This window comes from Hippocampus guttulatus, chromosome 17 (genome assembly GCF_054856545.1).
Source record: "Hippocampus guttulatus isolate MCC_2025c chromosome 17, RoL_Hgut_1.0, whole genome shotgun sequence".
NCBI classification, from domain to species: Eukaryota; Metazoa; Chordata; class Actinopteri; order Syngnathiformes; family Syngnathidae; genus Hippocampus; species Hippocampus guttulatus.
The window spans coordinates 1741094-1769060 of NC_141277.1; the positions used below are offsets into that span (position 1 = coordinate 1741094).

Here is a 27967-nt window from a genome sequence, read left to right on the forward strand (position 1 = left end):
CCTTAAAAACGCCTTACTATACTATGCCGTTTTTACTATGTCGTTTCTTTCGGCCTAAAAACGCCTTACTATACTATGTTGTTTTTTTCGGGCTAAAAACGCCTTACTATACTATGTCGTTTTTTTCGGGCTAAAAACGCCTTACTATACTATGTCTTTTTTTTCGGCCTAAAAACGCGTTACTATATTATGTCGTTTTTTTCGGGCTAAAAACGCCTTACTATACTATGTCGTTTTTTTTCAGCCTAAAAATGCCATACTATACTATGTCGTTTTTTTCGGCCTAAAAACGCCTTACTATACTATGTTGTTTTTTTCGGCCTAAAAACGCCTTATTATACTATGTCGTTTCTTTAAAGTAAAAATGCCTTACTATACTATGTCGTTTTTTTCGGCCTAAAAACGCCTTACTATACTATGTCGTTTTTTTCGGGGCAAAAACGCCTTACTTTACTATGTCGTTTTTTTCGGCCTAAAAACGCCTTAATATACTGTCGTTTTTTTCGACCTTAAAAACGCCTTACTATACTATGCCGTTTTTTTCGGGCTAAAAACACCTTACTATACTATGTCGTTTTTTTCGGCTTAAAAACGCCTTACTTATACTATGTCGTTTTTTTCGGCCTAAAAACGCCTTACTATACTATGTCGTTTTTTTCGGGGCAAAAACGCCTTACTTTACTGTCGTTTTTTTCGGCATAAAAACGCCTTACTATACTATGTCATTTTTTTCGACCGTAAAAACGCCTTACTATACTATGACGTTTTTTTCGGGCTAAAAACACCTTACTATACTATGTCGTTTTTTTCTGGCTAAAAACGCCTACTGTCTTTTTTTTTCGGGCTAAAAACGCCTTACTATACTATGTCGTTTTTTTCGTGCTAAAAACGCCTTACTATACTATGTCGTTTTTTTCGTGCTAAAAACGCCTTACTATACTGTCGTTTTTTTTCGGGCTAAAAACGCCTTACTATACTATGTCGTTTTTTTCGGGCTAAAAACGCCTTACTATATATACTATGTCGTTTTTTTCGGCTAAAAACGCCTTACTATATATATATACTATGTCGTTTTTTTCGGCAAAAAATGCCTTACTATACATGGTCGTTTTTTTTCGGTTAAAAACGCCTTACTATACTATGTCGTTTTTTTCGGGCTAAAAACGCCTTACTATACTGTCTTTTTTTTCGGCCTAAAAACGCCATACTATACTGTGTCGTTTTTTACGGCTTAAAAACGCCTTACTATATACTATGTCATTTTTTTCGGCCTAAAAACGCCTTACTATACTATGTCGTATTTTTCGGCTTAAAAACGCCTTACTATACTATGTCGTTTTTTTCGGCCTAAAAACGCCTTACTATATACTATGTCATTTTTTTCGGCCTAAAAACGCCTTACTATACTATGTCGTTTTTTTCGGCCTAAAAACGCCTTACTATATACTATGTCATTTTTTTCGGCCTAAAAACGCGTTACTATACATGGTTGTTTATTTCGGCTAAAACGCCTTACTATACATGGTCTTTTTTTTCGGTTAAAAACGCCTTACTATACATGGTCTTTTTTTTCGGTTAAAAACGCCTTACTATACATGGTGTTTTATTTTGGCTAAAAACGCCTTACTATACATGGTCGTTTTTTTCGGTTAAAAACGCCTTACTATACATGGTCGTTTTTTTCGGCTAAAAACGCCTTACTATACATGGTCGTTTTTTTTCGACTAAAAGCGCAATTTTTTTCATTTTTTTCTACCAGGGGTTAGGTCGTTTCATGTAAGCATACATTGGTGTTGTGCTTGTGGGCAGATCTGTAGCCTAATGAGGGGTGGAATCGCAGAGAGGGGCGGCGTGCGCGTCGGCCATCGCATCATTGAAATCAACAGTCAGAGTGTCGTGGCAACACCTCACGAGAGGATTGTACAGATCCTGTCAAACGCCATGGGAGAGGTATGTTAATATTCATTCATTTATTCAAAAAATTGGACATTTACAGTATATACAGTATTCTACAATATCATTCAATTCATTTCTACAATCAGAACAATTTTGGTTGTAATGAGAACACATGAGATGAAACAAAGAGCTAAAAGATAAAGCAATACGTCTTTGGTCTCAACGAAACACATGGAACGTTGCCCGACTTCGGTTTCAGTCAGTGCTTGTTCCGAGTTGGAGTTGAACGTGTTGGCCGTCTCGGTTCCAGATCCACATGAAGACGATGCCTGCCGCCATGTACCGCCTGCTTACAGCACAGGAGCAACCTGTCTACATATGAACACACCTTCACATGCCGCTTCTCCTCCGTCTTCATCCGGCTTTCACTCCTTTAAATAGCTAGCACCTCTTCGCAACCTGTTGGACATCACGCTAATTGCCTTAATCTGTACAGTGCACAACAACATGGACATCAACAGCGTAACACGTTTGTTTATTTATTATTCAATTGAGCCACGCGCTCCCGTGATGTGGTGCAGTATGTTGGACCAACGATATAATCAACGGTCTTATTGTGCACATGTCGGGTGGCAAACAGAGTAAATGTTATTTTTGGTTGAATAGCTGTAATAGCTGAATGTACACTGCATAACGTTGGACCTTAATATAGTCAGGGCAACCCAAATGTTAAACAAGCATGTTCATTTCTGCGAAATAAACTGAAGGCAAACACGCGCGCACACACACACACACACACACACACACACACACACACACACACACACACACACACACACACACACACACACACACACACACACACACACACACACACACACACACACACACACACACACACACACACACACACACACAACCGGGTTTGTATTTGATATCCAAGTGGATGCAGTCACTATTTTAAGATTTCAATTCAGTCAGATTGACTCCATAAACTGGTATCTGGACTCAGATTCATGCTACTTGGGAGTATTAATGACTCCTTTGACAGTGAACACAAACACTCCTCTCGTAACAAAACCAAAACATTGTCATACATATTTAACGTACTGTAAACAAAATATTTATTTGAAATCCCCCAGTGTTGACAACAAAAAGAAAGAAAAACATTTAAAAGAAACTAACAAGCCACCATGATTGTCTTCACCCCATCCCATCGATTGATTTGACTTGAGAGAATAAACTTCACATCAACATCATTTGTCTGAAGCTTGACGACAGAATATAAATGTTGTTCCCAGAAATCCGACCCAAATGTTACTTTGACTCAAGATGGTCAAATCTACGTTCCAGCATACAGTACTTAATCCACTGGCACCAGAAAAAAAGCAACCCCCCCCCCCCCCCAAGAAAAACATTATTAAAGTTAAAAAAATATTTCAGTGTTTTTGTCATCTTTTGCAGCTTTTCACTTTGTGACCTACAAGCAATAAATATTTATGGGACTCTTTCGTTGACAAAAGGGACACATGCTTCCACAGCAACCGAAGCAGATGTGAAAAAGGGAAATGATGTCAAACTACTCCGATTTTCTGGGTGCCGACCATTATGAGCTCCTGATGCTCAGTCCATTGTACGATGTATTGATTTTCAACCCTCCGTCTAAGACAAGGCACTTGAGCATGTGCTGTTTTCCCCAGTACGCAGTGTCCTCCAATGTCAAGGTGGGGAGCCGAACACAAGAAATCACACGACTGACCTTAGTGTCCAACTATGTGGAAGAGCGCTGCTTTTTAAGGGAACATAGAAACTGACGAACAATAACTCTGATTTGACAACATGCGACAATCAAATTACCTCATTTCTCTTAATTTTGATTGCCATATAGTACACTGTATAGATGTGTAAAAAAACAAAAAAAACCCCCACACAAATAGAGAAAGGTCATCGGCTCGCTACACAAAGAAACAATTTCTTGTCCTAGCAGTGGCGTGTAGGTCACCAGGTCCAATTATTTTTACCAAATCAGGCGCTTGACTCTGACCTGAAGTAATTGCATGAGAGCAACGCTAAATACATACAGAGAAAATAGTGATGAATAACTAAGGACAGGGGTGGGTGGGGGGGGGGGGGCATGGGTTACCTGGTTTGTCAGCACACACTAATGTAAATGTGTCTGAGCTTGACATGCACTAGGAAGCGCAAGCCACAAAATGATGAGAGGTTTTCGCGGCGAAGCCGTGTCGGCCCAGCGCCTTTCCTTGGCCGGAAGACAAAAGCAGTGCGGAATCTTGATTACAGTGGCTCCTTTTTGGGGACTACAACTCAGTGTCCTTGTATTTCTGGGGGTTGTAGTAGCCCCTTTTGGCGTGGTCTGCCAGCTGCCTGCGGTACTCGGCGTCGTCGCCTTCGTGGGCTCTGCTCTCAGAGTACTGCTGCCGAGGTGGAGTCTGCGGCTCTGGAATGGAGCTGGAACTGATCAAGGCACAAACACGCTCGCGGTCAGTCACGGAAGCTCTTCGGCTTCATCGGCCAAATGGAGGCTGCTTATTTCTGACAACGGAGCGGCGAGCTCACCCGATTGGCTGAGGACGGTTGAGATTGGGTTTGGGCAATTTGACCGGGATTGCATAGATGTCCGGGTGCTTCTGGGCAATTTCCAACTGCGGGGAGAGAGGAACAAGGCCCAGATATGTCAGAAGTACTTTAAGGAAGAGAAAAAACAAAAAAAAAAACAAAAAAAAACTACGAGTTCCTTCTGTATTAATCTTTTTTTTTTCGTTTTTAAAGTACAGTCGAACTCTGTTACAACGTACCACGAGGGCCATAGAGAATCGTAGGGAAAAAAACCCCCGCCCATGTATACTGAGGCATTTTCAGCCGGGAAAAAACTAACCAGTAGAGTACGGCGTTTTTTGGTGAAATAAGCGACCATGTATAGTAAGGTGTTTTTGGCCGAAAAAACCCCCCCCGCCTTACTATACATGAAGAAAGACGTCTTTCATACCGCGAGTCAATCAGCGAGTACAATCACCAGACGTATCGAAGAAATCTCGGGTAATGTATACGCCCAGCTGCAGCAGAAGACGAAAGAAGACATACCCGAGCACTTTCTGCCTCCTGCAGTTCGAGGAGCCGCTGAGCTCGGGCCAGGTGGTCCATCTTCTCAAAGGCTTTAATCTAAAGGGAGAAACAAAACGCTCTCTTTTCATATCGCAACACGTAACGCTCTCCGTGTAAATCTGGCATATCGATGGAACATGATTTGAAACGAGGACGAGTGGAATGAAAAGAAAACACGACGGTCACGAATGCCCCATTTTGAATTTGTGAGTGAACACAGACATTCGGTTACCTGAACCCCCATTTGCTGGGTCACATAAGTAGCCAAGAAAGTGGAGCAGAAAACAGTGGGATAAAGAGACATCAACATGAGCAACCAAGCAGCAAACCCAATGAGACAAAACCAAAGGGCTTCACAAATTGGACATCTGCAGAATATTCATCAGGAAGCCGCGGGTCTAAAAATAGATCGGACCCAATCCACGTGAGTAATCCCAACCTTGCCCAGGAAGGATTTGTTGGCAGGGTCCTCCTCCTTCTCCGAGCTCTGCTCGTCCGACATCTGGCCGAGGCGGGCGATGGTGGGCTTCAGGGCCACCGGAGGGGGCGTCGGCTTGTTCCCAGCCACCGCATCGCTGCTGCTGACGGTGCTGCTGGAGTGCGAGTCGTAGCCGTGCGACGAGTCGGCCCGAGTCTGAGCGCGCACCTGTGGCAGAACGCGGCCGGGGAGATTACCCGAAAAACCGTCACGTTTTGCCCAGGTCGCTGGTGCACTCTCATGCGCGTTTGGGAGGCTCATTTCCTTCATTGATGATGATGGCCATTAATTCATTCACTGGATTTGAACTGTGAGAACGACACGATGCAGCACGCGTGAACGGCACTGTGCTCTCACCTTTGGAGGTTCGGGGACAAAAGCAGGGGGAGGACTGGGCTCTCTATTTTGTCTCTCTCTGCTGCCTGACCGTCTCATACGATTCCGGGGTTCAGGGTGGGGCTTCTACACACACACAATCACAGACACGGTACAGGAGGGTTGACGGGGTTGCACTGTACACCGGCGTGCTAAAGCGGATGGCTGTTGGCGTGAGTCCACTCGCCTCGTCTGGGAGGACAGGTTCCGACGACCGACTGATGGCCGACACGGGCTGGGGCTCGTCCATTGGCTCGTCCAGCTCATTGTCGGTGTAAGCCCCGCCCTCATCCGCCGTGTCGTCGTAGTCGCTGGTCAGACGGCTGTCCATGCTCAAGTAGTCTGCGCTCATCGCCGACAAGTAGGACATGCGGTCATCGTGGAGATCGAGATCCGCCTCCGAACCATCCAGCTGTCAACAGGGAGCGATGAACGGTCGGCATTTGTGGTAGATTTCAGGGATTTTCCTTCAAACATGCCTTGTGCTCCTAGGGCCCTTTTGTGGCTCACAGGATGATTTGTGGCCCCCGACTTGACTAATGTCATCAATATAATTAACTCATGGGCTTCCACGTCTGCTTTTGGTGAAACGTAATTCTCAAGTGACACCAACCGGAAGGAAAAGATATCCCATCACTCAGTCTGAGTCACGTCTTTTTTTAAAAACCTGCCGTTAAGAGAAAAGTTGGCAACGAGAACAGCCAATGAATGTTTTTGTTTTTGAGCACGGGAGCACCTTGGCAGGTCTTGAATGCACAAAGGAAGTTACAGCGATCAAAAGAATCTGACGTCATCCCTCATTAGACATGCTCAGGACGACGTTAATGTCCTGAACTGTTACTCCAAAAGATTGAGTGGATTGGATTAGTTGTACTTTTATTTTGAATTCTTGTAGCCTTTTTGTACCCTGACTTAGAGTGGCCAAACAACGCAAACATGAAATGAAACATGATGCAGCTGTTGGGCTGTCGGACTTACCTTGCCCTCGCACACCCAAACAGCTCGGTCTTGCTGCTCCCGAATTGAATCTTTCACGCTTCCGTACCACGCGTCGTTGGCCGAGTTGAGGTCGATTGTGTCTGAATGACAATGAAAAGAAATGAAAAGCAAACGAATCTAACGCTCAAATGGCTTTTATCATTTGGAGGAGGGAAACATCTAAAACATGCTGGCTAGCGGCCCTCAAAGACCCGAGTTCGACAGAGGCCCATTTCCATTTTATTAATAATATTACGCCTGCTGTAATCCCTCAAGGAGAAACTCCATTTACACGATGCTGAAAATGTGTGCTGCCCACCACACGGAATACCAGACCACACACATGCAGGCATGCAAAGAGGGATGTCAGAGTGGGGCACGCAAGCATAATACTCAATTTTGCTCTTTATAAGAAGCAAATCTTTTAGGAGAACACCAATGTGAGATGAATTCAAGCAATGCAATCCACACCCAGAATCATTAACTGAGGAATGTTGGTGAGTCGATTTGCGCCTTTGCGGTGCGTCTTGGGTCTTAACGCACAGCGACACAGCTCTCTAAAATACAATCGCAACAGATGAAGCCTCTGAGTGACAAAGCGTACCGGTGAAAAGGTGCGAGCATGTCTTTCTCAGCTTGATCGCCTGCTCGTATAGTTTGCGTGCACTGCGGGTGGATCCGGGCAAGAGGCGGTTCCTCATGGTCTTGACTCCCTGCTTGCTGTCTGGATTCAGGAAAATGACGATGGGATACCACTGGGTGTAATTCAAGGTGTCCACAGCTTTGGGAGTCACATCCAGCAGCGCGTGGGCGTTCTTGGGGGGAATGTCCAACGTTAGAAAGTGGATCAACATTACGAAGCTGCATTTTATGGAATACCGTACCTGCTCGATAATTTGCCGAATAGTGTTCAGTCTCACAACTCCCGACGATTTCTCGCTTCCCGCATCCTTTGGCTCCGTTTCTTGAATAAGAAAGATCAACATCGCTCACAGCGCAGAACGGGGTCCCGATGTTGTAAGACTAACTCTGTAAAAAACGTCAACACTTACTAGCAATGACAAAGTCGTTAGGCATGTCATTGGCCAGTTTTTCATTCACAGCATCAGAGATGGGCCCAAATAGAACCACGGGTCTCTTGAAGCCAGCTGAAAAACAAGAAGTCTTTGGTCAGAGGCCGTCAAGAATCCCACCGGGGTGCAACAACATTCCTCTCGTTTCAATCGAGGCCAGGGTTAGGTTACCTTCACGCAGGACGACTCTCTCATAGGCCGGGAATCTGGTAGCCACCGGCACCGCACTCAGATCCTCTCGACTCTTGCGAATATCTTTTTTCTTCGCTGCTCTTTGTCCTCGAAGCCTCCAGAAGTCTCCTCTGTCGTTACCTGACGCGGCTCGCGCAGCATTCTGGACGTTGGACATTTGCTCGGCTCTGTGATGGAAAACTCAAGCGCTTTAGCCACCTTCGTTTTATTGGAACGAACGGGGTCATCTCTCGAGCTGACACGGGAACAAATTGAACTTCAATTTTATTTGAGGCGAGCGGCTCCCAAGAGAACGAAAGAACCATTTTGACGGCTTGAGCAAGAATATACAGACCGGCTTTTATTGGGAATGATGCCCTTCTCCAGCAACTGGTTTTCCTTGTTTGTACGGACTGCCAGCCAGTTGCCAAGCTTGCCATCGTAGAGTGTGTCGGTCACTTTGAAAATTTCTCCTCGGGTGAAGGGAAGGCTCTGAGGAGCCTCTTTCTCATACTCAAAGTGGGTTCTAATGAAGAATGAGTCGCCTCTGCCGGATGCTAAAATGTCTTTGTACACTGGGAAAAAAACAAAGAGAAAAAAAATGATGTAATTTGGGGCTTATCCGTCGATGGCAAAGGCATAAAAGTCAATAAAATAAATTGCCATGAAATAAATTCAATTTCTGAATGTGTGCTGTATCACAGCGTTCGATTCCTGACGAAGCTCTTTCCTCAGTATGCAAGAGAGAGAGAGAGAGATCGAGCTTCTCTCCTCTCTCTTTCTCTAATACCAATAAACAGAAGTGTGACTTGATGTCCTCCTCTCTTGGGGGTTGACTTAAGCGCGACTACGTCAGTAAATTCAGAGATACTTGACACACTGATACCTTCTGGTTTGCTCTGTGCAAGAATGGTCACATCATCTCCTTTGGGAATCTCCAGGAGGTAAAGGACTGCATCCTCACGGACCATATCCCTGAAGTCCACGTTGTTCACCTGTAACATAAATTGCAAGATCATAAAACAAAGTGTTGTGAGGGCACCGATTCATTATGCAAGTGACCGACCTAGCTTCGTTGTTTTACCATTTCAACGATGAATTGTGATGTTGGTTCTTACACATTAATCATGTTTGGAGGGATTTTGTTCTCTCCTTATATTGCAGTATTTGACAATGGATTTCATCTTCTCATGTTCTGAATGCAGAATAAAGCAAATCTCACCTTCACAAGCTGATCCCCAGTGCGAAGACCTTCCTGTTCAGCTGCACTATCTTCCTGAACCCCCGCAATAAAGATCCCGACATCATTCCCTCCTGCAAGCCTCATACCAACGCTGTCACCTTTCTGAAAGCGGACCATGAGCGTGTTTGGCCTGCAAGATGCAAACAAGAAATGATCCATTTCTTATCAAATAGAACTCTTGCTGGATGAATGTGACCGTGACGGTCCATCGCAGTCACTTAAACATGACATACTACTGACCCGTATACTTCCTGGTCCTCAACACTTGGCTTTAGTGGCACTTTAGGAGGAGCGTGAAGCTTTGGGCCAACTGCGATTGCTTGCGGCGCAGAAGCACAACAATAACATGTGAATTTCTCACGCGAATGATGTGCCTAACTTTATATTTTGAATATTGGAAAGTTAAAAAAAAAAAAAAAATGGTTACTTGGTGGCGTTTGTGCCCGTGACTCCTCCCTCTCAGGAGGCAATGGGGGTGTGTCTTCCACAGCCCGCTCAAGACCTTTGAATGGGGTTGGCATCGCACCCATTCTAACCAGCCTATTAGGCGGCTCCTCTCTAGGAACAAAGGAAATAACAAATCATTGGCCGTCCGGGTTTACGGGTGAAAGATGGTCCACATTTATAATCATCAATACAGTGCAGGCATAGCACTTAGGCATATGCTCTTGAAACATTGACAACATGAATTAACGTATCGGTACGGCATCTTATTTTTGTGCTGCTTTTACAAACTCACTAAGTTCAGGCAACTTTGCGATGCTAGCTTCATTTCTTTTGACATCGATACCAATACAGTACTTCAAAAGATATTAAGGCAGAATGAATTGAGTAAATTACTCCATGTAACATCGGCCGACAATGATTATATATAATTACGCTTCGGCTGTCCTAAACCTTTCAAGGAGACCTGATGTTCTGATAGGCATACTGCACCTTGGCTTCTCTCGCAGCCGCTCAGTGGAGGAGTGGGAGGACAGGTCCGAATGGTGGCCTCGTCTTTCATCTTGTGGTGAGTAGGAGCGATATGACTCAATCTCAGAAATATCTGCAAAATAAAGACATACACAACTTGACAACTCTATGCAAGCTGAATGTGGAGAGCCTTATGTCACCCAAAAGTTATTTAGTGTTGTCTTCATTCAATGACTTAGCCAACAGGGTCATTGAGGAAAAATATAAAATACTCACAAACAACATGCTTTACATAGGTGTTTAATTGTCGCCAGGAAATTGTGATTGTAAATGTAAAAATACAAATATCTGATTGCATTTCTGAGAAGGTTAATAGAAGGGCACAGCAAGACTATTCGTGGATGCACTTTTGAGTCGATTTTTAGGATCTAAAATGATGCACGCAGACCTACATGTTAATACACACAGCCGACACAAACAAACGCACAATAAGCACCTGGAGATTTTCAAAGCAAGAAGCTACATGACCGCTATGGTGTGAACCCTCGCATGATGAAATTTTCTCATATCCAATCGCGGGATTATGGCGGTGGATTAGTTCACCCTGCCAGCGGGTGAGAACCTTCACATACACACAAACACATCCTCACACAGTCCCAAAAACAGACAAAGTGGGTCACAGGTCCTCTGGCTATTCCCCCCTCCCCCTCCCTGCAGCCATTTGGTGAGCAAAAACATCCATTCACACCACTTATCTAGGTTGGATTGGACCAATCACGGCACAGTTTGAGGTCACGTGACATTTCAACTAGGTATAAGAGAGAATTGTCTGAAAGGTGGAGATATGAGAATGGTTTGTTTCTGCTTTGTTAAAAGGTAAAGAATACTATACAGTGAACTGATGTGAAAGTCAAACTTTTATTCAATGATGGAAAAACAGGATTAATGGACAAATACAAAACATCAACAGATGCAACGTTTCCACATTTGATTCTCGTGTAGTTGACACTGTATGTCGGGGTTTAGACATGGCGACGACACGTTTGTTCTACACCGGATAGGACCTGCTGCTTTTCAGTTTCAAGGGTCTCTCACCATCAAGCTCCGAGTCGCTGTCGACCATCGGGGGGACTCGGATCAGCACTTGCTGCCTGTCTCTCTGGACCACCAGCTGCAGCTTCCCGCGAGACTTCTCGATCAGCTTCCCTGCGTCACTGAGGGACAGGTTTTCGGTCGCTGTTCCATTGATCTGTCGGTCGAGAGAAGATTCACACACTTGTAACAATCCCCGATTCCAATGTAGCTGGCTGGGACAGTGTGTAAAACGTAAATAAAAACACAAGTTTAACCTTGGTGGAGGTACAGTATATGACAAACATATTAGCCTTGTAGGTTACGATCATGATGACATTGTTAGAACAAGAAATCCTTGCTTTGGCACCTTGAGAATGATGTCTCCTTCTTGTAGGTTTCCATCTCTGCTGGCAAGCCCCGTGCTCGTCATCTCTTTAATGAAGAGCTGACTTCCCAGACGAAGGCCATACTCTGAAACAAAATAAGCATCTCTGTTGATTTATACATAAAAAGAAAGTTCAAAACAGGTTAACGTCAATGACTGCATACTGCATGCATTAAAAAAAAAAAAGCCTAAACAATGCATCTGTGTGTCTCGCCTTCGTTAGGCCGATTCTTCAGCAGCAGGACATTTAGAGGTTTCTCGAGTGGCTCCAATTCTCGAGCGGGACGTGGCATCGGGATGGGCATGGCCGCAGGCGACGGTGAACGCTCCAGCCGGTCCCTGCTAGCGCCTCTCTTCGGAGGCTCATCATATTTCCTCGAGTCGCTGGGAATTCGTTCTCGCCCTCGCTCAAAGCTGCGGTGGCGTCCGTGGTTGCGTCCCGGGCTCTGACTGTCCCGCCGGTAGCGCTGGTCGGGGCTGTTTCCGCGGTTTAGCGCACGGTCACTACGATAGCGTCGGTCAGGGCTATAGTCTCGGTCGAGGGCTCGATCGCTGCGGTAGCGCCGATCGGGACTGTGGTCTCGGTCCAACGTGCGCTCGCTGCGGTACCTTCTGTCCGGGCTATAGTCACAGTTGAGCGCATGATCGCTCCTGTGATGACGATCGGGGCTACGTTCTCTGTCTAAGGTGCGACCTCTGCTACCGTCCCTCCTGTATTGCTGGTCGGGGCTCCGGTCTCCCTCCGCACTCCTGCCCCGTTCTCGTCGGTCATAGTTCCTGTCATAGTCACGCTCACGGGTTTGGTAGCCAGAATCCATGTAGGCACCTTGATCCCTCTCCAGGCTGTGGTCCTGCCTGTTATTGTACACACTGCCACGGTCCTGGTCGTAGTTGTAGTCTTCGGTGTAGTCACTGTTGAAAACTCTATCATCGGGTGATCCAGGACGATTCAGCAGATTTACAGGAACCTTTCTCGGTCTCTTGACGGTCTGGTAGTTCACAGAAAAGGTTTCAAACCAAAATTATGAATAGGAAATGTTTTGCTTCCTGCATTAACCACCGAACATGCTGTTTGAAAATGTCACAGTCAGAAAGTAAATAAACCAACGGGGGGGGATTATGTCTAGAATGGGAAATGAAACTGTTTTCAGTTCATTGATAAATGGTAATCCAATTTCCTTCAAGATCAATAATACAAATTTGAGGGGGGGGGGGGAAATTGGGGATATATTCAAACGAAACAAATGCTTAACTTACGATTTTGGCAACTTTTCCACACTTTCTGAGGGTTTGAACGGCAAAGGAATGAATGACCCCCTCCATGGGTGTGGCGTTCACCTGCACCACTCTGTCATTCTCACTAAACATAACAGAGATTTGAAAAGGGGGAGTGACACGTCCGTCATGAAATACTCTATTTTATGTACAAGAGTAATGCAAAATGTGAGTCAAGACAGTATTAAGAAACAACACAAAAATGAGAGTCAGATAAGACAAGTTGAATTATATCATCAACTTGACTTTGTTCATGTTGATGGCTGTCAGTAAGTTTAAAAAAATGCATCATTTTCACTGAACCCATATTAATATCGTGATCGTATCTGGCAAAAATATTGAGGTATTCAATTTGAGCCATATTGCAAAGTCCAGCCTATGACTCATCAATGTGATCACAACGGAGGATTCGGCAGGTCTGCGCTTGTTGTTCCTGCTGTGAAGCATCTGATTTTTGTCTCCGAGTGAGAATGTGGGACACCCTTATCAATTGTTTCTGCGGCGGTCGATAATGCCCTTGACAGTCAGCAGCCAGAGAGGAGGCAGCGATAATCAAAACTTTGCCAACTTGTTTGTAGCACCATTATAATTTTGAGCAGGTTTTAGTGAGTGAATGAATGAGTAGTTTGATGACTGACGAATCGATAACCAGATATGATGTCCCCTTGCAGAAAGTGTACAGTCTGTGTTTCGTGGCTGACAGCCTTTCAAAGACGTCAGACTCGCATTGACGTGGTATACAGTATGCAATTTGTCCATTTATACTTGACAGAGGGCTCCCATTATTTATGAGAAACAGAGACTGGGCTTGACCATGAATAGCGAAAAAAAAAAAAAAAAAAAAAAAGAATACAATTGACATGTTCTGAAGGAAATGGCAATACGCACAACAACAAGCCTTCGGCCGGTCCTCCCTGAAGGACGTCGGACACCACAATGGATGTCTCGCCACTATCCTCATTTGGGTTGTCTCGCCCTCCTGATACAGCGATGCCAAAACCCATCTTTGGATCCTGAGAAACAAGGAAATTCGACATGGTCATCCAGCAGAGGTTGAATGTATTCTATCTGCGTGCGTGCGTGCGAGTCAGAGTGTGAGCGAAAAAGCAGATCAGGAATCCTTGCGGTGTGTTTCAGCTCCCGCTGTATTATCGGGGGCTGCATGTCATTGTGAGGGAATTTAAAAGGGATTTTTGACCATGTAATTACATTCGTGAGCATTGCCGTCACATATGCAGTTCAGAGCTGCTGTTGTTCTGTGCATCTGTGATTAAAAACCCTGCTAATCTGAAGATTTGCGCTGTTACAAAGTGCGGAAAAGGACAAGCGGAAGGTGTGAGCAAACCAAACGGCAAAGGCCTTTCGCCGTGGTGCGGCTTCCAAACAGTCTACCTGCCACTGCTCCTGATTGCGCTGATGAGACTAGTTCAGAGATTTGTCAAACCCTTTCGCTTTATCCCTTCCATCTGTACACAAAAGCACTCGATCCATTCAATTCCCTCTGCCTTGAGCAGATGGCCAACGCCGACAGCGGGAGGATGGAAGTGAACAGACAGACATAAAGTGAAGAAGGCTTCTTTTTTTGCTGATAGAGTACAGCACATTTAAATACGAGAAAGGTTGGTTGTCATGTTGCGGGATATCGAATTGAGAATCAAGAAATACATTTTAAAGGCGTGCGTGTGTGTCATCTGTGTGGCTGTGCTCTAATCTGTGTCCGGTAGAACGAAACGCATTGGTCCTTGGGGTACACACCACAGGCGGTTTTACAGGGTGGCAGCTGCCACCTGCGCCAAATTTCTTAATCTGTTAATATTAACCTGTGCAGGATCCCCCTTTTCACCATTTTTTTTTTTGCGATTGTTTGACAGGATTAACAAATCTGCACCTCTTGCATGGGTTGACTTGGATGTTTCCCCCAAAGAGACTTAACACGTGGTGGAAGAGAATAAAAGTAGGTGTCAGGAACAGAGTGTGACAGATGGCTGTGGATGGGTTAAGCGTTGGAGGTCAAATGCCTTTGGGAGAGGACTTTTTTTTCAACCCACTCAATTTGCTTTTCTGGCTACGATAAACTGTAGCACAAGACAATGGGCTTATCGTGATGATTAACTAAGCTCGACTGGTTTGCTCTGCTCTCACAGTACGTTCAACAATAAATGACAAAATGACCTTGTGGATGGTTAATTACTTGTTGGATAAACGTTTATCTGAGTCAAACATCAAATAGAGTGCTGACACTACAATTACAATACGCATCAGATTGCCATACAAAAGCATCTAGTGTACACTAAAACGCTTCCTCGCATATACTGTTTTTTTTATTGGGTGTGGGGTGTTGGGGTAGATCTGTTGCTATGCTAATTCAACCTAATTTGATTCATAGAACACCTGAAAAAACAAGCACAGCTCAAACAAAGCACTACACATAAAAAATTAACACAGCAAAATTAGGCCTATGGCTATCAACTATTTTCAGAATTAAGTATTCTACCGACTATCCCTGTTATCAAGTAATCGGGTATAAATTATGAATCAAGTTATTAATTACAGTAACATTTGCATGTGAGGTACAAGTTTTATTGTAGTATCCGTGACTTTTCGCGAGCAAGGATTTAAACGCAGGGCCTGGCCTGGTGAGTGACATGGATGCCGGTGAATGAGAGTGTAGCCTTAGCTGGCTGTTAGCTGGCTAACCAGTTAGTTAGTCAGTGGCCTTCGGCAGCTTGTGTAAAAAAATTCAATTAGCATGTTTGTTTTCTCGTGAATGGCCAATACATTCCTCCTAGTAATGGTAGGCTATATTAAATGAGCGAGCTATGATACCGTTTCCTTGTGCTGTGGTACACATTGTAATTTATTATCTCACGGGTAAAATTATTCCAAACTTTGCACATTCTCTTTCTTTTACGGACTCATTTCTTGCTGGCTTGCCGCCATTGCATCCACTTATTTCTACATGAATTGGCGCCGGTGATTGCAGTGATGTGAGTTGATGTGGAAAAATTATGCCTGCGAACCTTTGAGGCAGATATAAATAAAAAAATGGAAGAAAACAAGCTGGTCTGAACCATTTTTTTCCCCCCATAATTGTACATCATGATCAGGATATCAATTAGGCTAAATTAGGATGTACAATTTTGTCCGTACAGTATAACACAGCACTAGTAGCGTCGTTTACAAAAACAAAACAAATACAGTATATCTCAAGAGTACACAAGAGGAAAAAAACGGGTCTGTTGAACACTTACCGAAAAAAATAAATGAATTAAAAAAGCTCCCAAGGGACACATGGTTATGAGTCAGATGTTCATTGCTGGTCTAAAAATAGTCTGTTTGCAGTGTCTATAATTTGTCATTTAAACAGCACATAACATCACGATTTCACAAACTATTTCAACTTTGAGCAACAACACAGGTACATTCATGACTGCATATTGTAGAAAAACGAAAACCTGAAGTGTCGTCAACTATTTGTCAATAAAAAGCTGCAAACAGTCTGTATCTCTAACAAAAGCGGTCCACCACACAAAAATGAGTTCATCATTCTCCTCTGCAGTTTTAATAAACAAATGCTTTTAACATAAGAGTCATATTCTTATTGGAACTCTTAATTTAAAGTCTGTGTCCTGTAAAGGAAAGTGAGTGCATCGAATTTATAGAATGCATGCACATCATGGCGCATGGTCAGGATGGGACCACCTCTGCCTCAATTTGAACCAGGAAACACCCTGACCTATCATTGCAAAACAAGTAGCAGCCAAACAATATCGTTTACTGCTGTATACAAATATACAGTCTTACGTTGAATTTGGCACACGACTGATGTTAAGATGTTAGTTCGGCTCGCAACAACTGCTGTGGTTTGTCACGTGGCGCCTTGGTAAGAAGAACTGCCCACCCTTGCTTAAAAATGTCAGGGAGCATGAATGCTCGTTTCTCTTGGTGTGTGCTGCGACTGGCTGGCGACCAGTCCAGGATGCAGCAAGCCTCTTGCTTGAACTCAGCTTGGATAGGCTCCGGCACACCCACGACCCTCATGAGAACAAGCAGTTTAGAAAATGGATGCATGCAGAATGAGTAATTGTAGCCCGATTAAAAGAGATGTCTCTTACATCTGTAGGTAGGGTATGCACACACATCTGTTTGTTGGCTAACCAGAGCGTGTCAGTTTGAATTGTTATGCTCTCTGTAAATCCCAACAGGCAGCAGCAGTCTGTGTCGAAATGTTCATTAAAAGAACGAGAAGAACTTGTGACGGACTCACCCTCTGCAGGGTCACTGTGTACTGCTCCCAGACCGTCTCCTCCATAACCGGGTTCTGGAAAGAGGAAGGCAAGATTACCATCGGTGATTTCATGTCACTGTTCTGTTTAATAATGAAAACCGGGATGTCATGACAAAGGCACTTCATTAGTCTGTGCCATCGTTACACAATCGCAAGCTCTTAAAACAATGACAATTGCAGACTGGAGCAGTGCTGACTTTGAAATTGTGATATGACTCAAGATTGTTTAGCTGCGTTCTGGTTTGGTTCTTTTTTTTTTTTTTGAGTCCGTGACAATGTTTGTTGATGCAAATGCTCAAAGGTGTTTCTTAAGAACAACGATAATGAATGTGAGGACAAATAATTATCTATTAAATGTTGTGAGTACACACAAAAACAGCATTATTTTTGAGCAGCTGGGCATCTGTAATTGGAGCACACGTCACTACGTTGTCTCTTACGCATCATATAATCTCTTTGCCGTCATTAAAAATGACCATTTCAAACATTCACAACGCCATATAATTGCATGTGTGCACCTTTGGTGAAAAAGAAAAAAAAAATCACAGCAACCGCCATGGGATTTGACCTTTTGCAAACCACTTCTAAGATATGTTTGAAATATAAAAATCAATCATTTGATGTAAAAAGGTGACACTATTCTATTATTAACTGAACTACTTTTCAACGTCGCATGGATTCATTTGTAGCCATAATCAAAAGACTGGCACTGAGCGAAAAAGTTAGCCAATTGAGTCAAAACACTCACGAGTCCCTGCAGGATACGTATGGTTTTGACCGCGTGGGCCCATTTCCTGTGCAGGCTGAGGACGGTCTTCATTTCTGGCACTCTCCTCCTCTTCCTATCGGTGTCTTGCCCTGATCACCGCCAGCGGTGCTCTGGCAAACCGATGTGCGCCACAGACTCCTCCTTGGCCACAGCTGCACAACCACCAGCTGCTCTCTCCCTGCATCTGCCTGCCTGCCTTTGACGTAAGCGTGATTCTGCTGGCCTACATTCAGCACAAATCCCAGTGTTGGTCGGCAGGGTAAACACACAGACCAACCGACGTTGGCCTGGATGGTGGGCGGTGATTAACCTTCTGACTGTGCATCGAGCATCCCAACAACAAACCAGCATTTCCTCGCTGTGATTTGTTGCTACATTTTTTTTCTGGAGACCACCGGTGCAAACAAACCAATGCACTTGACAGAATGACAACATGGAGTTGGAAGCAAGAGAGTGGGGTTACCAAAAAAAAAAAAAAAAGTAGCCTTCAAAGAAACGTGTTCACTGACATTATCGGACTTGGCATTAACCCTCATCATGACCCACTTTTCTGATCATTTGGCCAACAAGGGAACAAACAGCAGCGGGGAAACTGTGCAGACCATGCGAATGACAGAGATGAAACTTTATTTCATGCCGTTATATAGTCGCAGTCATCAATTAAAAGACAAAACAATAACTACTGCAACTGATCTCAAATTGAACAGGATTCTTTTTGGATGCTGACTTTAGCTTCTAACCTTCTCGAGAAGTTCAAAAAGACTGCTTCAAAAAAACGGTTGTTTTGTTGTGTCGTTATACATTGGTTGTACATGAAACATGTACCAGACTACATGAGTTCAAAGTAGTTGTTTTCATCAGTATTTGACAATATACAAAACTGTTAGCTTCACTCCAGGGGTTACTTGGAATCCTCTTGCAGATGCAACATCTTGTTTACATTCCATTGTTACTTCACTTCAAAATAAAATTCTAACATTTTTGGTTGCGCCACCCTGACATTCAGAAAATTTAAATGACGGTCAAAAGTTTCAGGTATTTTAACGCATTTAAAACTATTATTATTTGAAAAAAAAAACATTTTCCAAAAGACTTCAAAACATAAACTAATGAGTGTTTTATTTTGACCGTCATCCTCCTACTCCCCTTTGAACTGCGCTTAAAGACTATTTATTTGCTTTCACTTCAGTTGTTTTGGGGGTTTTTTTTTGCTTTCGATTGCAATATTTCCTGTTACTTGTTTATATGTTCAATAAACAAAGAAACAACACACCAACATTTGTGTTGCAAAAACAAGAGGCCGTGGAAGAAAACACAGGGTCCACAAAACAAATGGAATTTCAATCCGAAGCAGCAACAAGAAAGTACTAGATGGACGTTCGGGTGAAAAAGCAGCAGGCGACCCAAAAGCTTTTGGCAAATGGTTCAATCAGACACACTTCTACAATGATGTGAAATGTTTGTGTTGGCTGCTAGCAGGCTGGCTTGCAGGATAAGCAGTAGTTTCCAGAGTTTAGGCCATTATATAACAACAATTTCCCCCAATGGGGGGGGGGGGGGGGGAGTAGAGGGTAGTGTCCAAGTACAGGGTCACCCTTTGAAATACAAAACAGTATTAGAGAGGAGCTTATTCCGCCCATCTGCAAAACCACATACAACAGAGTGGAACACATTTCTTTCAAACGCTATTAAATCGACTGTCCTAATCTCTGGTTGTATAAATGGATGACAGAAATAGTCAAGCAGGCTACATTTGTAGACACTGATATCAAGTGCGGCATGGCAACAAACACCTGAATGATGGATATCTATTTGAAAATGGGATACCTGTTATTACATAGCCTATTCAATCTAAATGTAGTCATTCAAAACAAGCAGCGTGAATTCTTGAGAGGCTATGTCTCATAAATTAGGCTTCTTGCTTTCTCACATTAACAAAGTCATCAGCTCAAAGCACAAGCAAGCACTGTCAATACGACTTCAAGTAACACGGGGGCAACACAATTTCATATAAAATAATTCTGAACAACTGCATAATGAGTGCAGGAAAAAAACGTGTCGAAAATATTGTCCGAGGCTGCCCCTTGCTGGCGAGATCGCGTAGGGCAAAGAAGGATGCTAGTCGTGTCAGTAAAAACAACTCAAACATTGTGCGCTTGGAAATGTCGACGGTAAGGTTTAGTTTGCATGGAGCTACAAATACAAGGACGGCTTACACAAACTGCACTGGAGCATTTAACAGACGATCACCTGACGTGCTCTTTGAGATGACCTGCGATGAAACATAACCTAATTGCTGAAACATCTGCAATAAGTTGTTACCGTTTAAAAATACTCAGACTGTAGAGTTTACACTAACGTACCCAGCAATGCATGAATGTGGTACACAGCAGGTGCAACAACGCCCAGGATGACTTAGCGTTTCCTTCCGACGACCCATCGTGTTATAACGTTGCCGTAATGCATTACGAGTATGGCTATTTGGAAACATACATGGGGATCGGTGCTCTAAAACGAACACGACAGAGATGCGGTACTTACGCTGAAATATTGAGAGGCATATCTGCCCAGGGAGAGCAGACCCCCTCCGTTCACAGGCATCACGCACTTAGCAATGGCTCAAGATTTCCGAATCAGCAGACTCCTACACTATTCGACGCGGTCTAAGGCGAACGGATTGCAGTCCTGGAAGCACAAAACGCACCTCCCAACTTACATGCTGCGATTAAAACAACTAAAGAGAGGAAAAAGTTCTCAGTCGTGCAAAAAGTAGCACCGAGAACGCTTGGCTCGGGACAGATGATACCAAATGGCAGCGAGCGAGGGGGGAGCCGTACCAACATCAAAACTTAATGGTCCAGTGTGCCAGCGAACTAAATGCAATGTTTGACATCGCTGGCCTCCTGTAAACTCACATATATTGCGGTGATTATCATAAAATCGGAAAAAAACGTTTTAACTATGAAAAAGCGTGCAAGGTGGTGACGAGTAAAATACCACCGTGATGGACCGGTCCAAGATTCGCATTGATATGAGAGGTAACCTGCTGTGAGCCTTCCAGACAGGCAACACAACCAAGCAGTAAATACAGCAAATCACGCGCCGACATACAGGAAATTATCTTGTACGTTCACCTCATCTTTAGTAAGCTAGAGATTATTTAATTGCTCATCGACATTACTGTGACCGCCTCCACAATGTCATTTTGGGCCAATGGTTCATCGGGATTTAGTTCACTTATTGTATGTCACAAGACCAGGGATGTCACTACACCGGGCCAAAGAGAATCTGTGTAGTCCCAGTTAAGTCGTAGCATTTTATCTGATAGTCTAAATTACGTTTATAAATCTCAGCCCCCCCAAAGTACCTTTCAAGCCCCATCTAGCCCTGGAAGGGGGGAAAAAATCCTGGAGCCGTCCCTGCACACCATTTCTGAATGAGGAGCTGAAGAACAACCTAGTTCCACATCAAGACAACAATGTTTGGATAAGGTCAAGGTCATCAAAACTCTGTCCAGGTCAGACAGAGCCAAACAATAACAAAGAGCCATTGAATAACAGCACACAATGGTATGTGTGGACCGGTTTCCGAGCTATGTGAAAAATGCAAAGATACTTTGTGTTGTATTTGTCTGGAGAAAAATAGAGATTATTGTGTGCAGCTGCCCCACGTCAACCTTTTTGTTACATTGTATGCATTTGTTTCATTACTTCAGTATTATCTTCAGCACAAGGCTAAGCACACAGAACGCCACCTGGCCCCAAAACAGACCAAATCCTTTCCTCTCAATACCACAACAAACACTATGCTTGATATTAACATAGTTTAATAATTCACCACAAAGAGGCATTCAATCGAATGCAGATCAGCTTCATTGGCCTCAATAATTACCATAGTTAGCTAAAACAACGAACTGTCCAGGAGGAGGCATATCTCTCTGGTTAATTATCATCCTGCATGGAGGAGGGGCTACAGAGGACTTCAAAATGTTCAAAGAAAGGGAGAGAAGTCGGGGAAATCTGAAAGAAAGCGGAGGCTTTGCTGATTTTTGGAATTTTGGGATTTCTGAGTGAAGCCTCCTGTTTGCTTTCACGTGACACATTGCTCATATCGTTGGTTGATAGGGAATGGGAGCCAAAATGTGAACATGATTCAAGGGCGCGGTCTTGGCACACACTTAAGGCCGAGGCAAGCATTCGTTTGAATCACAGCACCGGCATTTTGCCCCATTTCATTAAACATACCATCATAATAGCCGAGAAGCTGCGCGATGAGAGGCGTCGAAGATACAAGTAATGGGCTTCTCGGGACCAGCAGAATTTGCGGTTGGACTTCAAAAGAGCAGCAGCAGTGGTTTGGTCAGATCCAGGCTGGTCCCTGCGAGAGAAAAATCACATGTTTTATAACTCAGAATTAGAATCTTACACATAGAATCTGAATTTAAAATAAAAAATAAATATATATATATATACACACAGTATATATATCACCGGACAAGGCATGAGTAGTTTGCTGGTTATGTATTCTAATTGTCTGGCAATTGACAGAAAAATGCATCAAACTAATTGGGAGAAGCTTCATGTTGCAAGGCGATCATGACCCAAAACAAGCTGCCAACACGGTAAGGGACTTCATCAGAGGTAACAAATGGAACGTAGGAATGATAGTCCTAATTGTCACCATAACGAACACTGCAAAGATAGATTAAATTGAAACAGACTTAATAATGACAAATCCCTGATGACTATTTTCAATCGCAGGAGCAGCCATCCCCCAGGTCCAAACCTGTGCACTCCCAGTTGAGCTGAATCTGGGCTGATCTGATCTGTCATGCTATCCAATAAGCAACGTGATTTTTGGCTGATACAGGAGTGTGGTTTTGTGGGTGAGGAGACCAGAATGCAAGCTCCAACCTGCTGTCCTTACACACACAAGCTAGTCAAATTATGAGGAAAGGTTAGACATGTGTAGCGACAGCACTTCTGGAAGAATCCACGATTTCACTCCAGCGCAAAAAAGTGAGAGTTGATGCTCGACGCATATGGCTGTGGAGTTTTATTACCGTTGTTAGCCGTCATCTGACACGAGCGTCCCAGCGTTAATCTGGCGGCTAACGCTAACGTTGAAAAATAAGCACTTTAGGACCGGATTTGGTTTTTTTCGGGTTCTAGTCAACTGCAACGTCGGGCCGCTGAGATGACGGCTGATGGTGAGCGTCTCTTTTGCATCGCGCTCTGGGATGAGTTGAGATCACATTTCTTTGTACATTGCTATTGACTGAATCAACAGGGGAAAAAAAGTCTTCTTCAGTGCTTAATGTTAGTTATCAGTATAATTATGAGTCATAAGTCAATAATAAATCAGCCTCTGGGCAGATGTTTGAACATTTGCGCAACCTAGCTATGCTACGGTCCACACAATTTACTTGCCTGTCAAAGGACGCACAAAGTACTGGAACTCACCCAGGGGGTCTCCACAGTTTCCTGCCCGGCGGAAGAAGCTCACGTTTGTTCAAGGGAACGATCCCCATAGCCGCCTGCATTATCGTAATGAACTTCTTAAACTTCATCTTCTAAAAGTCCTCCAGTGCAGAGAGCATCACACAGACCGCATCATTGGTGAGCAGCGTCTCATTTTCGAACAAAGAACAGAATCATCTCCACATGCTTTGGCATCTTCTTCTGCATCGCAAAGACTCTAAACTCATTCTTGCAGCTTGAACGCGCCAGTTCTCTCCATGCCAAGAAGCCACAAAACAATGCCGCTGCCGTGGCGTGACCACTACGACTAGCGTCCCCGGCCGCACAGTCTGACAGATGTCCTTTTGGCTTGCGATGCGGGATCACAGGAAAACAAACGGCCACGTTCCTGCCAGGCGGTGGGCCGGCCGAGAGAGGATGACAGCACGTCACTCTTACATAATTGTGGAGCTTCTCTGAATATTAGACTAATGAAAACACGGCTTCTGCCGTCACAGCGCCTGCTGCCTTGGGGATAACTGTGGAATTAAGCCCTTGACAGATCATGCATGCTCCCCGCCCCCTTCTCCTCTAATCCCTCAACCGGGCTAAGTCTTCTCACCATTTATACCCAGACAGAACCTTACTACCTCACAGTCGCAACCACGCACACGCTTCGGCCGGGGCCGGCCCTGCATAGTGGGTTAACTCGGGACAGAAACCTAATCTTTGAGTGATTGAAATTGTAATTGCACAATTGAATGCGCAGAGAATGACATGACATGATTTTCAGATCAACGTTAGGATTTTAAGAGCTAAATGGCGATTTTTGAGCATGGAGCTGCGTTTGACTATGCACACGCAATATGGTGTTACGTGATCTATCCGGCAAAATGAATTTTCTATACGGCGTATCCTCACTGGGGTCGCAGGTAAGCTTGAGCCTATGCCAGCTGACTTTGGCGCAACAGGCAGACGTATGTGTTGAACCTGAAATGCTCGCCAGCCAGTCAATGTGGAGATATGGACAAACAACCATTCAAGAGAATGAGGGAGTCCCCTAGAAGGAGCACTCTGCAGCCCCCCTTCCAAGGACTCCAGGAAGGGTGGGTACTCCTTTCTGCTGTTTGGTGCACAAACAGATTTAGGTCAGCGACACAAAAGCATTTCCGCTAGCCGCTTAAAAACAGAGATCGAAATCGCATTGTTGCCTCATGAGTATTTAGCGTATGTGCTTAGGGGAAAAAAAAAACTACCAAGTCATGTTGAAAATGTGAATGCATCTTCAAAGACACCATCCCGAAATCAATTTGAAGAGGAACTAAACTCAAATGTCCAGACTTTTTTTACTTTGTATATTTTCAATGTCCATTTTGATCATCTTCTCTTTACTTACATCAACAAAGCTTCTTTTTTTTTATTGAAAAGTCCAGTCATCTTCATGTACTTGCTTATGGGGGCCGCCATTCACAAACAGACACGCCGCTGCTCTGTTCTGAGACGTGGCTTGAATTATTGTTTTGCACACGCACAGAAACACATCCATGAACTTGTCAGTCACAAGGCCCTCATTATTACATTTTAGTTTTGAAACACATCCAAAGCCAAAGGTATGATCTTGGAATGGATGACATGGCACTGCCCGACTGCTGACTTGCATTCTAGTCCTCTTTGTGCTCCATATTCACTGTCATCAATGCCAATCAGACAAAAATCTGTCACTTGTCCCTGGGTCAGCAGCTGACTGAAGGCCATTCTGCCTGGGGAGAGTTGACGTTAACAAATGATATCCTCTTGATGAGCTGTCGTTAGCCATTGCAAACTCTGGCCAGGAAGTTGCCATTTGCTTGGATGTCACGATGGCAATGCTATGGAAGCTACTGCAGCTTTCAGAAATCCGTGTGCATTCCCGTACTACGAGCCCAGCGGGGGTGAGGGCAGGGAAAATAACAAGGAGCTATTTTTAAAAACGATTGGGTAACAAGAACACAACAGGAGACAGAAAAAAAAAAGAGATCCAGTGGAATATTTGCCAGGGTGGGTACGTGGTTGGGGTGATTTACAAATGCCACGTGGAGGAACACATGACCACCAGATGTCAATCATCTCTAACCTAGTCACACTAGTTTTCGTCAAATCACCGTATTCTTCATATCTTATATTTGTTCAACACATATGGACTTGATGCTGCGCTTTGTTGACATAGACAGTGTCGAATCATACCTTTATAAAATATGAATAAATTCACAGAGGTATGGGAAAGTCCAGGTGAAGGATTCCAAATGCCAACACTGAATTTAATAAGAGAAGCAATGTGTATTGTCAATATTTAGAATTGTTTCTGTCGTAAACCAGCTGCAAGTTAGCCCAAGGTCTGAAGCCACTGACGTAATCTAACAGAAGGATGATGTGTTGCCTGTGGACTAAATAGTGGTTTGTTGTTATTTGTCGACTGAACACTGTGGCTTGGGGTTGTGGGGCAGCTGTCAACGCAAAATCACACAACAGTTTATGAGCTGCATGAAACTACAAATGTGCATATCTTTCATCAAATCTATCTTGTTCTAAAGACGTGACATAGATTTGCAAAGTGAGTGCCGAGCCAGTGCATTTCGCTCTGTCTTTCATTTGCATGTGGACAGCGGCCACGGTTTTTGATAAACACTCAAGCTTGAGGGTTACCAATGAGGCAAGCGTACACGAGCTCCATCTCACAAAACCAGGCCTCTTTGACCAGTGACGTGCGGTGAGGTTTGTGACCAGCTGTGACCGCACATCCCTGTTCTTGACTGCGGTCACTCCAGTTGAGTTTTGTCACTTTTTAAACTGAACTCCTTTTTCCCGCTCATCTGTCGGAGCGCATTGCCATTCGTTCAGAGCAACAATGTAGCTTGGCTTTTTGGTCATCTTAATGCCTTTACATAACCATTTTGTTTCTCTGTTCCAGTAGGCTATTACTAAGGCCCAAGGCCATTATGCAATGTCCATATGCAGTGCACGTGCAGGCCAGCTGGGGTCACGAATGGCACTCACAAATGGCTGATGTGTATGTTGTGTTCAGAAATCGAGGCAGCCATCGTCATTACTCGCAGGATTCAACCACAGGTGGAACATGCATCATCGGGAAATACTGACCAGATTGATTAAAAACGGTGGTAAAATTTTAGGAACTATTTGCAGGGGAAGAGATGCTGGCATGGCCAAAAGTCCTGTCTCTGTGAAAAAGAAAATAAAGAAATAAAAATCAAAAGCAAAATGTTGCAGATGATGACTGAGGCATGAACAATGGACGCCAGCTGGTGTGTCCATCACGACTCAATGCAGACCCAAACAACATTCAGACAACAAAGAGAAACGTAGAAAGCGCTGCCTCTCAGTCATACCAATCAAAGTGCCATTGTCATGCAGGTCCAGCCTAATGCTGTACATTGTATAGGGTGCGGCGATGACTTGATTTATTCAAATGTACCACACCAACATTTTTTTTTACAAAGTAAATATTGATGCATTTATTTATTAGTGGCTTCCGTACTTATCAGCGTATCCCCACTGATGTGCCCTGCTTACACTAAAAATGTGCTATTTTTAGAAAGGATCTAGTCTACAAAAGCAAAGTCTGCAAATGTTGTGCAATTGAACAGGATGCAGAATTATTTTTATCCTATTGCATAACATACGGCAATAAGTGTCCCGTGGTAATGTTCTTATTATAAGTTTAAAAATATGGAAATCATGAGAAAATCGTTCTGGAAATGAGTGGTCTTAGTAACCACTACTAATATTGGGGTGTAATGGTAATAGAGAAGCTGGTAGCAGGTAATTAGCGGTATGGCTTACTTACGCTTATAGTAACTGGCCTAATATTACCGGTAGTAATAGTGTAACAACTAGGAACTAAAGGGAAGGGAAAAATAACTAAAATGGTATCATGAGATATATTCACTATCTCATCATAAGCGTGAAAATTTAAACAAGAAACGTGGTTTCACATTCAATTGATGAACATAAGCCACTAAACGAGGACAAAAAGAAACACACTAGTCACGCCCGTAGACTCGTGTGACATTGCGTAACAGCAAACAATCTAACATAAACATTCAAAAAATTGGAGGGAATGCAAACTTAGATTCCAAGAAAAACACTGAGGGAGTTACCCAAACAAACATTTGAAACTAGAACTAATCGATGCAACGCCGGAAGAAGCGGTTCAAGGTCCAAACATGTTAGCAAAAACACACATATGCAATGTCGACATGTAGCGCGAGGCGCCAAAAAGTACATACCCGGTAAAATGTCGTCACTTTCCTTTTTTTCGGTGTCACCAGAGATTAATCCCACGCCAACAAACACCGGAGATTTATAGCAGAGGGTTGAAAAAGTGAGCGTAAAACGAGAGGTTTGCTCTGTTGTTTCAAGTCACCAGATCCAAACATCCGCCATTTCCTGTTCCTCACAGGTATGTGGG

The 27967-nt window shown here is 43.8% G+C and overlaps 2 protein-coding genes across 9 annotated transcripts in view; one reads left to right on the forward strand and one right to left on the reverse strand.

Annotated features, from left to right (window-relative positions):
* Window positions 1–3299, forward strand: part of LOC147191432 (uncharacterized) — a 15050-nt gene extending 11751 nt beyond the window's left edge. The window contains exons 12-13 of one of the 2 annotated variants that reach the window (XM_086135978.1): window positions 1810–1950; window positions 2207–3299. In XM_086135978.1, the coding sequence (XP_085992104.1) occupies window positions 1810–1950; window positions 2207–2278 (213 nt within the window). In that variant the 3' untranslated portion in view covers window positions 2279–3299. Of the gene's footprint in view, window positions 1–1809; window positions 1951–2206 lie in introns of those variants that run through there. The other variant, XM_086135979.1, reaches the window with a different exon arrangement.
* Window positions 2997–27967, reverse strand: tjp2a (tight junction protein 2a (zona occludens 2)). Of its 7 annotated transcripts, none has more exons than XM_086135974.1 (26): window positions 27786–27967; window positions 22288–22420; window positions 17254–17307; window positions 13875–13999; window positions 12969–13071; window positions 11926–12700; window positions 11694–11797; window positions 11348–11501; window positions 10274–10385; window positions 9765–9895; window positions 9578–9656; window positions 9317–9467; window positions 8981–9089; window positions 8450–8669; window positions 8095–8282; window positions 7903–7998; window positions 7735–7814; window positions 7455–7665; window positions 6851–6951; window positions 6060–6284; window positions 5855–5959; window positions 5459–5665; window positions 5252–5266; window positions 4999–5076; window positions 4474–4559; window positions 2997–4371 (listed from the first exon to the last, which is right to left on the reverse strand). In XM_086135974.1, exons 2-26 carry the CDS (start codon window positions 22291–22293, stop codon window positions 4215–4217), a joined length of 3672 nt encoding a protein of 1223 aa, XP_085992100.1. In that variant the 5' UTR covers window positions 22294–22420; window positions 27786–27967; the 3' UTR covers window positions 2997–4214. The 7 variants fall into 7 exon arrangements, with proteins under 7 accessions (XP_085992100.1, XP_085992095.1, XP_085992096.1 ...); XM_086135969.1 differs by lacking the exon at window positions 27786–27967 and adding an exon at window positions 23506–24028; XM_086135970.1 differs by lacking the exons at window positions 5252–5266; window positions 27786–27967 and adding an exon at window positions 23506–24028.

Bases quoted from the DNA above. Each gene is read 5' to 3' on its own strand.
- tjp2a (XM_086135969.1), bottom strand. From the start codon at position 23,612: ATGAAGTTTAAGAAGTTCATTACGATAATGCAGGCGGCTATGGGGATC. The intron at 13,072-13,874 runs GTGCGTATTGCC...TGTTATGTTTAG, and splicing joins CCGGCCGAAGGCTTGTTGTT to TGAGAATGACAGAGTGGTGC. The intron at 9,896-10,273 runs GTGCAGTATGCC...CTTTGTTCCTAG, and splicing joins CGGCTGCGAGAGAAGCCAAG to AGAGGAGCCGCCTAATAGGC.